Source organism: Alosa pseudoharengus, unplaced genomic scaffold (genome assembly GCF_046254945.1).
Source record: "Alosa pseudoharengus isolate Yale_2024_CS ecotype anadromous, Long Island Sound unplaced genomic scaffold, YU_APseudo_1.1 YU_APseudo_1.1_scf_13, whole genome shotgun sequence".
NCBI lineage: Eukaryota > Metazoa > Chordata > Actinopteri > Clupeiformes > Clupeidae > Alosa > Alosa pseudoharengus.
Window position 1 is genome coordinate 7,915,302 of NW_027468598.1, and position 15,237 is coordinate 7,930,538.

The following is a 15,237-nucleotide window of genomic DNA, read 5'->3' on the forward strand; positions in this document are numbered from 1 at the left end:
TTAATAAGAATGAAAAAACACACTCAAGTGTATAATCTTTCCTGAACATTTTTGAGAGCATGTTGAAAGACAAGAGTTTTTTGACATTAAGCCATCATCAACGTCTTCAAATTAATTATTGTCCTGTAAATGTTCATGTATGTTATAACATGTAAGACAAAATAATGGGTGGGGTCAAGCAATTAAAATATTGATCTATTTAATTACAAACTTTGATTTATCTATCAAAATGAAACACAAATCAAGCCCTTAGCTGGTTTCTCAGAATAATTTAGAAACAACCAGATTTGAGATTGACATAAGGCTTGTAGAGTAAACAAGCCTAGATTGGCTTTCCAGAATGCATTGTAAACCCAAATAAATTTCATGAAATCCCAAAATCACCGGAACTCAAGTACTTAATTGGTGTGATGCAGGAAGTAAGACAGCGAATAAAAAAATGTGTAGATGTGTAGTGCACCATGAAAGTAGTCCAGGTTATGTAAATGTCTCGTCACCCAGTACTGCTATGAGATGTGCGGGGAAGGAAAGGCCACTCACTAAGTGGCCTTATTTGTATAAAGTTGTACTGTCTTTATAAGGCCAACAATAAACCTAGAAAAATGTTTTGGAAATGGAGAGAAACAGAAATCAAAGGTTCAGGTCTGAAGAATTACAAGTGCTCCTTGGGGAGCTAAGCTAACAACTCTGTATTATTCAGTTGATTTAAGGGCACCTACACCAATCAACAGAGACAAAAAGCTGTGGGCAGACATTGCCAAAAAATTACAGCCATGACAGGTGCTCGACCCTGATGTATGAAAGAAGTGGGAGGATTTTTCCAGCATGTCGAAGAAAAAGGCAGCTGCTTGCAGGCACAGCAGCCTCTCTGGGCATCCCTTTGGGGGATACGAGAGGTGTGCTCAGGAGCATTGTTACAGAAGACCCAGAGAGTTCAACAATGGAGCCATCTTCCCCATCCCCTTCAAATTAGGATCCCACTATTGTGCACAGATGTAGTGTACACTGACTATGACTGCTGTTGCAGACTTGCTCAGACATATTTAGTCTGTCATGAATTGTGACACCCAAGTTGCGGGCCGATTTAGTCGGGATCAGTGAAGATGAGCTAAGATGGATGTTAATCTGTTGGGGAATAACCGTATTATTTGGGAACGCCAAAGCCCTATTTTTGTGGGACACAAGGCCATCAACTGCACAAAAAATGAATTGCTTTTTTGACAATTCTATTAAATCTGCCTGGGTGACATCCTGAAAGGAATAAACAAACAACCAAAACAATTATTCAACCATTAACTTTAACCATTAACTATGCTATGCTAAACTAGATGTACCGCAGAGTGGTACAAAATATGACCGCCGCCCAGTCCAGCACATTTTTTCCACAAAAAGAAATCACGCTGAAAGGCCTATATGATTCTAACTGTCTCACTAAATTGCATTATCCACACTCAATTCTCACTGGTATCTGCTAGACAACAAGTACCAAAACATGATTAGTTCATAGATTTCACTAGAGCCCGACCAATAAAGGATTTTGAAGGCCGATACCGATACAAATATTTGTTGATTTAAAAATCCGATATTCCGATATATCGGCCGATATATATATTTTTTTAGAAACGCGCAACAAAACATTAACAGATTTCCCTAACATTAGTTATTTGTAGTTATTTATGAGTATTGACTAAAATAATATGATAATGCATTTTAAAAACAAACTTGTTTTTATTTATTTTTAAATAATATTGTCACAGTGGAACATCGAAATATATTAAAGTTCTGATAAATAAAATGTATAAAAATAGAAACTTAAGATATTAAACTTAGTCTTTTGAACAAAAACACAATAACAACAACAACCAAATCAAAGTTACCAGTATTAAAAGACTTGGCAAGCTTCATAAATATAACTTTGAACTAAGACTTAATTACAAAAAATAATGATGACATTATTACTATCATCATCATTTGTATTATCATTAAACAAGATAAAGGTCACTCCTAAATGTTTGCGTGTGTAATAATTAGTCCCTATTGCCTTATAAGTTACCTTATAATTACAATGTCAGCTTGCTTATCCCTTTACCTGCACTTTTAAAATTATTTCCATCAAGCTACATCAAACCATTTTCAATCATCAGTTGCTGCCTGCCTTTTAAAACCTACTATTTAGTGATCTAAATCCATTATGTAACTTGTTAATGCTGCGGCTGAACGACAGTCTGAAACGCACACTTGGCGTCATTGGATTTCACACACGTTTAAAAGAAAAGCTAACTTTTATGCACAAGCTACGTTTGATACTTTTTCTCTATGTCTAAATGTTCACTCCTCGCACGTCTAACTTACATTTTACAATGCAGGGACTGTAACTACAGATATACTAGTTATAAATACAGTAATCATTACTTTATTAGGCAGAATAAATTCGTTGTGGTTTCCAAGCTCATTAATGTTAACGTTAGCGGTCTTCCACTGATATTCATGGCATTAGCTAGCTTTGTGGTTAGCTAGTCTATGATGAGCCATAATTTAGCAATGGATAACGTCATACTGCAAATTGTAAAACATACGCTTTCAAAATAACAGGCCGGGGAGAGATGATACGTCTCACTGCTATAACTGTCACGCTATTAAAGAAATAACGTTAGAGTCATATTCAGTCACATTGTCAAAAGTTAAAAGGACAGACAGTCAACTACACTGTAACAAGTAACTTAATTACTAGCTAATTCCGCTTCACTCGGCTTATTTAACAGCAGCAAAACTGGACATTGTTTTCACGAATTTTGTCATGCTTACTTGTGTTAAGAGAACTGATGGGGATGTTCTTTTCAATTGTTATACCAAATCACCATGAACACACTTAACTGATGATCTCTCTCTCGGATAACTGGTTCTCTCTGCCCGACTCTGGCTGGATCAGCAGGTTGCAGGATGTGTGGCGCGTTATAAACGAGTGTTGCCAGCAGGGACGGTGTAGAGTGCCCTCTGGTGGACAAACTATACAACGCCAACACTCATGACATGGTTGAAGGGTGTTTCGTCCGTTTTTATTTTATTTTTAAAATAGTCATTTATCAGCCATTATAAATGCCGATACCGATAGTTTGGAAAATGCCTAATATCAGCCGATAATATCGGCTCGCCGATAAATCGGTCGGGCTCTAGATTTCACATGTAAAATTAATTTTATACAACCCCACCTCCATCTTGCCTGTTCATAATTCTGAGAAATTCTTGATTGTTTGTGTTATGTTTATGTTATGTGTGTGGGTGTGTGTGTGTGTGAGTGTGTGTGTGTGTGCGTGCTTGTGTGTGTGCCTGCGTATGTGTCTGTGCATGGAAGCGTACATTTGTCTACTGTGTGAGTATGTGTCATACGTATGATTACTGTGTGTGTGTGTGTGTGTGTGTATCTGTTTGTGCACATGTGCGCACATGAAATGGGTTAACATGACCCCTGGAGGCAAATATACGGAAAAAAATGGTCATCCTAGGCCCTACAGTTCTCAAGATATTCACAGAGAACTGTGTCTGGCCTACCCTCCTTTCGGGGGGTCCAGTCCAGCGGGGGGGCTACAGATCAAAACGAAAAATGACGGTTCCATGCTATCCATGTGGGGGTACATGCCCACCAAGTTTTGTGTACCCCGGTCTTTCAGTGTCCCGGGAATCCTTGTTGGTGTACGTCACTAAATGTACACATAAATTGTTTTATTGTAAGGCCCCCCATGAACGAAAGTACACAAAACTTGGCATGCATTCGGAGGGTGTCATAATGATCCTACACTTTCAATTTCGTGCAGTTTTGACCATGTCAGCCAGAGATATTGTGATGAAAACACCTAATTTTTTGCTTTTTAATTTTTTAACTAGGTGGCGCTATACATGAAATAAGTGGTAATGGGATGGGTTGACATGGCCCCTTGAGATCAACATACAAAAAAAAGGTGGACCTCCTAGGCCCTACGGTTCTCGAGATATTCACAGAAAACTGTCTCCGGCCACCTACAGGCCAGTTGGTGTATAGTAACATAAATTAATTTATTGTGTGGCCCCCCATGAACGGAATTCCACGAAACTTGACGTGCATTCAGAGGGTGTCATAATGATCCTACACTTCCAATTGTGTGCAGTTCTGACTAAGTTAGGTCACAGATACCTGCGATTACAACACCTCATTTTTGCTTTTTTGTGTTTAACTAGGTGGCGCTATACATGAAATGAGTGGTTATGGAATGGGTTGACATGGCCCCTTGAGATCAACATACAAAAAAAAATGGTCCTCCTAAACCTTACGGTTCTCGAGATATTCACAGAAAACTGTGTCTGCCCTACCCTCCTTTCGGGGGGTGCAGTCCAGCGGGGGGGCTACAGATCAAAACGAAAAACGATGGTTCCATGCTATCCATATGGGGTTACATGCCCACCAAGTTTCATCTACCCCGGTCTTTCAGTGTCCCGGGAATCATTGACGGAAATTTGGACATGTGAAAAAAAAAAAAAAAAAAATCGCTGCGCGGCGGTCATAATAAAGTGGATGCTATGCTGGTTGATAGGTAGATACTGTAGATAAATAGATGGCAAGGTCATCTCAAAGTAGTGATTAATTTTGGGTCATGTATTGCAAGGCATTTGTATGCAAATCACGATTGATATGTTAACACATCTACTCCACACTGATATTCGGGTTATGGCTACAGTATATCCAGAATAAGATATTTGTATCTGCAGCAAAGTGTTAAGATAGGGAATGTTTCCATTTACATGTTAATCAGGAATCACAAATAATAGATTAGCCTAACCAAACGTGACAGTACAATGAATCCTTGCGATACTGGGTTGGAGGAGCTGGTGTTCTTAACAGTCTTCTAATAAACTCTGGGTTCGCTAACTATGTTGTTGGTGCTTTGTTTTATGTGTAGGGACCCCGAGCAAGCTACTGGCGAGGTTTGGTGCTGTTTTGAACAATACTGGTTAGAAAATGCTATTTGGGAAGCATTTGGCTCACTGCCCTTAGCTAATCCACTGTTTGCGATTTGGGGCTATAGCGTATACCGGGGCAAGCTCTGTAGTGGTTGATCAACGAAAAATTCTGTCTCCACGGCTTATTTGATGTGTTTTAATGCAGAACTCAGACATTGTCATGGCAGAGCCAGCGAAAAGAAGAAGAAAGCGAGTAAACCGTTGTTGGAGGAACAGGGAAAGCCGAAACTGTAGACTGACCGATTGAGGAGTGTGGTAAAATATATACTCTGAAGCTGCAGTGGGAGCACTGCAGAGAAACCTGAGAGCAAAAAACAAGAAAACAGCAAAGAAATCGCTTAAGCTGCATAGAGGAGCTTTAACGCAATAACGTCCTGCCAGCTGCTGCATCTCCCTGCTGAGACTGCCCGAGTAGCAATGAGACGAGAGGAAGGCCTATGACATATGACACAGAAACTTTCACCTATATTCTTTTCTGGCCAGCATCATTCAACAATCACATTGGAAAGTAGGCCTACAACTTCATTCAACAATCACAAGGAAAGTAGGCCTACAACTTCATTTACAAGCAAAGCAATTCGCGAAATCTGTAGCAGTAACACTTTATACATTAGTTTAAATCAGATGAGGTTCAGCTTGTTTCTGAACACAATGATTTAAAATAGCCCCACATCATCACATACCCTTCACCATACCTAGAGATTGGCATGGTGTGTTTTTCAATTATATTAACTGGTTTGATGCTCATTGAGTTCAATGCAAATCAAACCAGCTATAGGCTAACTGAAAAACACACCATGGCAATCTTTAGGTATGGTGAAGGGTATGTGATGATGTGGAGCAATTTTAATTCCAAAATACAGGGGGAACATTATCAGGATGCATAGTATCCTGGATCCATGAAATAAGTGGCCTTTAAAATTAAAAAATCCTCTATGGGAATTTAACATAGGGGTCAAATACTTATTGCCCCTGTAATTTAAGGAAGAACATTTATTTATTTACGATACATTCTTCATTCACTAAGAAAGTTGGTATCCTTAAAGGTTGAATTTTTACTAATTTTTTTAATTAAGGCATTAAGATTTCTATTTCAATTTCTAACAGATGATTTTATATTCCTCTTTTTAGTCAACTTTAGCATGGGTTCAAATATTTATTTTCCCCACTGTATATAGGGTAGCCCCCTCCAGCGGGGTATGCACATTTTTCATGAAGGCTGCAGTGCAGCAAGGGATTGGTATCTGCGGAGCTGTTGAAGGGCGGAGTCCATACAACGTATAACTGTGACGTGAGGGAGTGAGATAGGTGTAATTTGAAATTCAATATACTTTCAGATTCATCATATATCTAGGCTAATATCATGTTCATAATTACATTAAAATCTAGTTCAGTAGTGCCCTTACTATTTTCTAATGTAGAGTCCAAATTTATTTTCATTTTCAAGCTCATTAGCCATTATCAGTCACATGCAACAAAAAATGTAATGAATGAAAAGGTGTTTTATTTCATGCATTAAACTTCAATGATAGGCAAGGCATGTAAACATGAATGATTACAGTGGAAACATTACTTCAGTGATTACAAAGCATTGTCTTGCCATATAATGCAGGATTGAGAAGAGTGTGGCAACTGTATGGAGTGTACTAAATTTAAAATTAACTCATTACTGGAAGTGGAATAGGCAACACCCTGCAAGCATATCATGTAGAGGCTCGGCCCATGAGTGCCTTTTTGGTGTTTCTCTCTGGGCGCAGGAGAATTATGTAGCACTTTGGAGCAAAAATGGCCATGAGTAGGCCAAAGCTGGAGGCCAGGATTGCAAAGATCTCCACCGCATCTGCATATTTACCAGGAGAACTGACATAGGCAGGAACAAAAGCAATCCACACAGCACAAAAGATGAGCATGCTGAAGGTAATGAACTTGGCCTCATTGAAATTATCTGGGAGGTTTCTTGCTAAGAAAGCTAACAAAAAGCTAATGGCTGCTAGAAGGCCTATGTAGCCCAACAATGTAGCAAAACCTGCCAGTGAGCCCACTGCACATTCAAACACAATCTTGGAGCTCTGGTAGTGAGTGTTTTTGTGAGGGGTAGGAGAGGCAGTGGAGAGCCAGATCACACAGATGGCCACTTGGAGAGAGGTTAGGACGATGACAGTGCCTCTTTGCTGGGCTGCCCCAAACCACTTCATGGCCCCTTTTCCTTCAGGTTTTGAGGCCTTAAAAACTGCAATCACAACCATTGTCTTGACCAGAATGCTAGAGACACAGAGTACAAAGCTGATACCAAATGCTGCATGGCGGAGCTGACAGGTCCATAGCCTGGGCTGGCCAATGAACAGCAGTGCACACAGGAAACAGAGTTTTAGTGAAAGCAGAATCAGGAAACTCAGTTCGGAGTTGTTGGCTCGCACTACAGGAGTATGACGGTGGTGAACAAATATAGCAAGGACCACAGCAGCAATACACGCACCAAGGAGGGACACTGTTGTCAAGGAGATGCCCAAAGCCTCTTCATAGGAGAGAAACTCAATCTCCTTGGGGACACATCGGTCTTTCTGAAGGCTTGACCAGAACTCCTTTGGGCATCTGACACATTCAAGAGAATCTGAAAGACAGAAAATCAGAAGTGAATTGAAATGAAGAGGAAATGCGATTGCGATTAAGTACCGAGCATAATGCTAACGCTATTTTTATTTTATTTTATACAGTCACTTGTTCTTTTAGCAACAATCATCTTTGGCCTGCTATTATTTTGACCCTTTGATGCCCCGTTTCTTGTCCTCAAGGCTTCCTCCAAGTCTTCCTCCTGTAGTCGTGGAGATAATAAACACCAAGGCAGTTCTGAACTCCCGGTCGGCTGAATGGCGGTTTAAACACTGTGGACACACACTGGCGCTGACATGAGTGAGACGCAACCCGCTTTCGGCATTCAATTACATTAGATTCCGCTGTTCTCAATACAACTCCACACACCAGTATCGCACTTTGCTGCTGCCGGCTTTTACATTGTACGCGGCATGCACTGCCCTCACCGCTAAGTTGGTTGAGGTCATGTCCGAAATTTTTTTGTTGTGGTTGCCACGGGGCTCCGCGCAAAAGACCTATGATTTACAGCGCGCTGCGGTCAAAGTTCAACATGGTTCAGCACAAAGTGCAGCGTCAGTCCAGTTCTTGCGTACGTAAGCCATTGACAATAACGGATTTCATAGCGCAGCGCTGCCACTTACGCGTACAATGTGAACCCCCCTTAACTTACGTTTAAGCTCTATTTTGTCACCGCCGCTACATAAAATCCATTGTTTGCCAGTTAAAAACTTTGAGTGCTGATGTGTGTGGCAAGTGACGGTGCACTCATGTCAGTGCCGGTGTCGGCTCAGTCGACATGGAATTGAAATATGACTGAAGCACTTCAAGTTTAAGCTATAATCTACGAGCTAATCATTGTTTAGGCTAACACTCCTACACAGTTACAGGTGAACTAAACATAGTTAATGGAGATATGGACTAGGCTATTTCTGTTTGTTATGCACTTCATTGAAATGTGCCGTAGGCCTAGGCTAGCCTGGCTAGCGCCACCATGGAGGTATTATATATAACTGGAGAGAGTGACTAAGTCCCGCCCTCCATACAAATAAATGGTGGAGGCTAGGCTAGTAAATCCGGCCAATTCATAGTCAACGCCCATAGATATATACACTAGATGTCGCCTTGACTACTGCTGTTCATTGGAACGAATGCGTCAATCGAGACGCCATCTTGCTTCAGTGATCCACTCCTCTATAATGCATTAGCGTCAATCTGGGCAAAGATCTAGCGAAAATAAAATCACCATAAATCGTCAAAATCTCAAGCAATTATCTAATTTTTTGGGTTGTTCCAACTGACAGGCATGTATTTATGGTTGAGTCTACAGAAAACTAAGCTTAAGACGATAATAAAGATACATTTTACCCGTCTAGCCCCATAGACTCCCATTCATTCTGCACTAGCTAGCGGCGGCCCCTAGAGGAACAATGAGTAAACTGCAACCAGGTTCGATACAATGAAAGTAAACAGGCTCTTCGTAGACAGGCTCTGGTTGAGGCCACATACCCCTCGTCTCGTTTACTCATGTAAGTTGTAATCTCACCAGAAGTTGCTGTAGATCTGTAGAACATTTACCTCTGCTACTACATAGGCTACGCCAGTCGTTACTTTTATAATCATGGGTCAGTGCCATGGGCAAACGAGATGTAGCTGAATTCATAAATGACAAAGCCATGAGAAAGGTGATTTTCTTACGTTTCAACAACAAAGAAGCCGATCTGCCATCATTGTGAGAAGTTCCCAAATTTGTCGCTAATCACTAAAAAGGTTTTCTATCGCTGGGGATGGCCAAACGTCGCTAAATAGGTAACGCTGACAATACAGGAGAACTAGTTTAGCGATTCAGATCCCTGTACAAAGATGGCGGCGGTGTTGACGCATGCTGAGAAGCAGAAGGCGACATCTAGTGTATATATCTATGGTCAACGCCATCTTGAACACTGGGGTTCGGATCCAGCGCCAGTCGGCTCTGACCATGCGCCAAGTTACAAAGCTGGAAATGACGCATGGACCAACGTCGATTTTTATTGGATATTCTGTAAAAAGAGAGTCGTCCTCCAGTAAGAGGGTGGCGATAATGCACATAAAGTCCTTGCCTCATAACAAGAAGAAGAAAAAGTTGATCGGGAACGCGCATGGAGTCCGAGTGGAGTCGGCCTGAAGCGCAACTTAATTTCATTGGATAACACAGCGGCTCTAACTAAGAGCGGTCTGCCTCACTGATCTATTATAGATCAGTGGGTCTGCCTGCTGTCCTGCTGCAAATGTGCATTCGAACATGACGTGAAATATCCGTAGTCGAACTATAAATAAACTATTCGGTTTTTAGTGCCAAGTGTAGCGCATTTTTACAGTCTAGTTTGTTTTTTATTTTATTGTTTGCCATCTCAGCGGGTGCTCTAAACGTATTTTAGCGTTGGCCCATGACCAAATCAAGCCAATAAAAGCCAGTAGCCACAATAATGACTGGAGCCAGAGCCCTCAATAGCCACCCTGTTTTGAAAATAATATTGAAGATAGTATTGAAGATAACGCACAGAACGGTCAGCCTGAGCGGACAATTACGTCCCCAACTCATCTAAAATGTGGTGTCTTTACTTTGAGTTGTACACCGCAGATGGTAAAGTAACGGTTAAAGAGAATGTTGTCTGCGGACTCAGCAAAAAACAGTTTACTTACGCATCCACGACATCCAATCTTCGCGCTCACCTGTGGAGTTACCATCCAAATGAGGCAGCGGTGTCAGAGGCACAGTAAACGGCCAGAGCATCGCCAGGCGTCCAACATCGTATGATTGCATACTTTCCGTAAATCCTAAATTATGTCCAGGGTCTGCTATTTACTTAGGCTGCAAAGCACAGGTATTTATTTGAGGTAGGCTTATTCGAGGCAGACCTTTATTTCTTACATTGTACGTTATTGTGAGACATGCGTTTTGTTTGGAGCGGCATACCAGGCTATCAAACGCAGACGATTTTCGGTTTTGGTATGGGATTTAATTTACTTTTTGACTTTTATTATATAGCTAAATGTTGAGACTGATGTGCATTTAAATCTAGAGGGTATTTGATGATCACTGTAAAGTTTTGTGTAGTTGAAAAAGTGTTGGAATTTCCAGCTGTTTATTGCGAGACAAGGCCTTTCCTTCATTCATTGAACGTGCGCTGTGCTCTAATGGAAACCTAATTGCATAGCGAAGTAGCCTAGACTGAGTTTTTTTTTTAATTATGCATGGTTTACTTTTTATTAAATTCGTAGGCTGGAATGCCTCGCGGCAATAATTGTGTTTAAATGTAGTAGCCTAGTGATTCAGCCTCTGGCAAGCTCGGGCGGCTATAGGTTGAGAGCAACGTGTTGGAGACCCATGGTGTAACGAGACAAGGTCTTTATGCCGCTGTTGTTCAATTTATTGTCTTTAATCATGTTTAGGCTATGTTTGTTCGGGACAAACAACAACGAAACAAGATCAATACAATTTTCTTTATTTGTTTATTTGTTTATTTGTCATATGATGGATAAACAACCATAATATGCACGTCTTCTCATAGGATCCTCAAGAAATACGCACTGAATAACGTTTGGCTGTAGCCGCCGGATAGGTACCCGCCCACCAACATGTACGCGCATGAGAGCTCGTGCCCAACACGGATTTTCGTGCATGGAGCTGGTTCCAAATGCTCCATGCAGCGCCATATTTGAAAATGGCGTATGCTAACATGCCGAAGCTAATCTGCACGCTCTTGACCCCCTGGTCTCCAGGCTGCCTTAGCAGCGTGAATCAAATCGCGCGCAAGGCAGCATGGGAACACCCAGGCTAGGCCTAGGTTACATTTTGCACTTGCATTTGTGCATATTTCTCAATATGAAAAGTTCCTTATTTTCAACTGAACTCAAAGATAATGAATAGGCTATATGGCATTTTTTGTGTTTGTTATGTCCTTTATAATGTGTGTACATTTTGTGCATGCACTTCTGGTATAGCATTTATTTCAGTTTATATCAGCTATATTTCTGAAGAATACATTGTGTTGCCTCAAGCCTGCTGCACTGTAACTTTCTTTGCTTTCATTTGATTCCCAATGAAGATACACTGGTAAGAATTGCTTTGCATTCTTAATATGGACTTAATATGGAGAGGAAGTACTCTCAGAACATAATGCTGGGTAAAACAGTAAACATTGGCATTAAGCCTTTTTCGTTTAAATGTTTATGTATTGAACTAAGGATTAGCACATTTGTTGTCATTTTACCTGTAGTGTTACTGATTTCCCCATCAGCACAAGGGATACAATCAAAGCAGCAGACAGGTAGTCCTTCCTTTATGGCTTTTCTAGTTCCTGGGGGGCAGGACTCACTACACACTGACCTAGGAGGCTGAGGTTGAAAGAAACATGTTGCAATTATGATATACTGTATAACAACTTGTTGCTCCCCTATATAAATATGATATGAGTTGCTATGTAAGTTAGTTACTTGAAACTAGTTTAACTAGTGTTTTTCTAAGTCATTTGAATTTCTGAAACCTGAATTTTCTTAGGCATTAGACTAAATTTGTTTGCATTCATAGTCCTAGTGGAATGATTTTAATATTGTAGATGGGAAAGCATTTTGATGTGCTTATTTATTTATATAGTTATTGACATCACATGTCATTACTCACATTCTATTGCTTTTTCTGGATAATTTTTTAACAATTTAAATAAACGTCCTACACATGGCCCTTCTTAGCATATGTTTATGTTCAACTTAAAAGGAGGTTAAATTACTTCTTTTGATTCAAAATTCCAGAAGATCTTGTCCTCATCTATACTGAGGACTTTCCCGGTTGGTTGCGATTCATCAACAACACCCACGGTTCTGGTCTTCATTGTCCCATCTGGCATCCCATGCCAGTTCAAGATGTCATAGATGGCCAATGCATCGCCATTCTCATCAAAAGACACGTGATCCCCAAAGCTTGTTGTAAAGTTCACTGACTGTAGGTAGTGAAGCAGCTGATACAAACAAGATGGAGGAATAACAATGGAAATTCTTACTTGGAAAATATCAGACCACAACACAAATACTTTGGGAAAAGCTCTGCATTTCAAGTAAATAAAAAACATTCAAACATTTATTTATACCTGCCAGGGTTGCATGTCATGATGACTAGCACAGTTATTCCCTTTAAAGGGCCCTTGCCCAGGGACACAGCTCATCAGGTTGTGGAGAGAATGTGCCAGGGCATAGACTGCTTTATAGACATTATAGGAGGGTCTGAGGTCAGACACATCGCTGTACGCCAAATCAGCTTTGCTCAGGTCCTCCTCTCCTGTACACACTCTTCCCTCAGATACGGCCAAGGCCTCTTCTGGCTCAAACCTGCAACTGAACATCTCCTGCCAGAATCTTCTCACCATACTGTCAGTGTTGTTGTCGGGGCGGACACTCAATAGGAACTCTTTCAGTCCTTCAATCTCTCCACGCCGGATGGCAATGCCCAGAGTGCCTCTGAGTGTAGTGAGCAGGCGCGGGATAAGAAAGGCATTAGAAGTGGACCATGCCTCACTGGCAATCCACTGCCGTGTTACATTCTGACGAACTACTTCATCCATGAGGGGCTGTAGATTTGACCCGGTTGAAAAGACCACAATCACTCGAGAGGTGGATGCTTTAATTGTCTGCATGATCTTTCTGATCCCCACAATATCATTGTCTTTGGGCAGTATTTTTGAGAATGCCACACAACCACCAAATGCAGAGACATCTTCATGGAAAGACTTAGCAGCATGTCGGCCATAGTCATCATCATCATGGACAAGGCCCACCCATGTCCACCTAAAGTGTTTCAATATCTGAATCATAGCTCTCACTTGGAAGGCGTCACTGGGAATAGTCCTGAAAAAAGAGGGGTAGCGCCGTCTATCACTTAAGCAGGAACAGGTGGCGAAAAAACTTACCTAAAAGACAATGGAAAGCATGAAGTTCTTTAAGCATTAAGTTCTTGTATTAAATTACATGACAAGTCTGATTACTTTATAAAGCTGATAAAACAGTTTAGTGTAACTAAAGATGAACATCCTTTTCTTTAATGGTTCATAAGTTAATATTAATTTATACAGATGTAAACTACCATTTTTAGTTAGTGGTGGCATTACACAAAGGAGAGCGCTAAAAATAATTATCTATATTATCAATAGTTATACCAAAAGAAGATCTTTGCAGGATTCTGTTTGAAACAGTCATAACAGCCTTACATTATTCAAACAACATTGTATGATGACTGAATCTTATTTTTATATTGAGAGGCCATGGATGAATAAAACATTCTAGTGCCATGTTTCTGTCATGGCTGTGACATACAGTATGATAGCTATCTATTTTCATTTCATCAACATGAACATAGTTCCCAAAAGATACATTTGAATCCTTGCAAACATATTCTGGAGATAACAGAGAAAAGAGACATGTGATCTATAGCTAATTTTTCAGCTGTATCTCCTTTGGTATAGACATGGTAGCCACACATCAACATCGCCATTGATCAGCATCGCATGCTGAGAAAATGTTAGCACTCCAGTTAAATTCCTTGCTGTTACATACCATTGGAACACGGAACAGTCCCAGTACACTGGATATGGCAATTGAGTGAGAGGACACAGGATCTCCCACAATGCCTAACATGGGAGATGACCCAGTGCAATTCCGCATGGAAAAATACTTTTCAGTTTCGCTGACAAGAGCTGTGGCAGCTCGGAATGCCACGTCCAGCCTCATGCAATTGTCAGATATTTGATAGCCTAACTTTATATAAGGGAGCAGGTTTGGGTTTCGGTTGATCTCTTGCACAGCAAAAACCATTGTCAGTGCTGTTTTGAAACCGTCCACGTTAAACCTGACAAAAAAAAAATCGCCATTAAGATAATTAAGTACATAATGATTAGGCTACTTAACAGGCTTACTTTTACAACATATGAAAATTGGTTGTCAAATAAAGCCCTTTTTATATGTATACATTAGCAGTCATTATTACATTACATTTTTAGTATTTTTATGGAACAATACAACAGATTTGTACATATGCATAAACACAAACATAACTTGAATTAAAGATATCTTCAGTTGATCAACTTTTTTTCCTACTACTTGGCCTGAAGCTTCTCAACTCACTCATGACACCGGAGCTGCTCTGGTTTAGTCCTGAAAGACATTTCTGGAAAATTAGCAAACATATGGACCTCAAACAGTCCCCCTATGATCACATCTCCATCCTGGTGCATCCCAGTCAGATTGAACTGCTCCCGTAGCTGGCAGAGGTCAGATGTATCAGAGCTGGAGGTGAGGGTGGGAGAGTGCAGAGTGGCTGCTGAGACTGTCCAGGCCAGCAGAAGGAGACTCAGAGAGACCTGCATGTCTGCTCTCTGTCTGCCTCCCTCTCTTTGTTCTCAATTGTTTTATAGAGAGGGGTGTGCCTTTTCATTGTGTTGTCTGATATTGGACAGATCAGATTGATCAAATGGGCCATTTGTGTGAGAAGGGAGGTTTCATTCATTTTGGGGGAATTTAGAGAGGTTGAACAAACCTATAGGCCTACTGTATACATTTTATTGTATTGGAATATTTTGGTTATATATTCTCACTTCATAAAGGCATCACCCAAAAAATGAAAGGTTT

General features: G+C 40.6%; 1 protein-coding gene across 1 annotated transcript; it reads right to left on the bottom strand.

Annotated features, from left to right (window-relative positions):
• Positions 1–6,695: 6,695 nt before the first annotated feature.
• On the bottom strand, positions 6,696–14,897 carry LOC143121092 (extracellular calcium-sensing receptor-like). Its single transcript, XM_076281483.1, has 6 exons — positions 14,734–14,897; positions 14,167–14,458; positions 12,708–13,523; positions 12,351–12,578; positions 11,835–11,958; positions 6,696–7,603 (listed from the first exon to the last, which is right to left on the bottom strand). The coding sequence occupies exons 1-6, from the start codon at positions 14,841–14,843 to the stop codon at positions 6,696–6,698; spliced, it is 2,478 nt and encodes an 825-aa protein (XP_076137598.1). The 5' UTR covers positions 14,844–14,897.
• Between the last annotated feature and the right edge of the window lie 340 nt (positions 14,898–15,237).

Bases quoted from the DNA above. Each gene is read 5' to 3' on its own strand.
- LOC143121092 (XM_076281483.1), bottom strand. From the start codon at position 14,843: ATGCACCAGGATGGAGATGTGATCATAGGGGGACTGTTTGAGGTCCAT. The intron at 13,524-14,166 runs GTATGTAACAGC...ATTGTCTTTTAG, and splicing joins GACTGTTCCGTGTTCCAATG to GTAAGTTTTTTCGCCACCTG. The intron at 7,604-11,834 runs GTAAAATGACAA...TCTGTCTTTCAG, and splicing joins GGAAATCAGTAACACTACAG to ATTCTCTTGAATGTGTCAGA.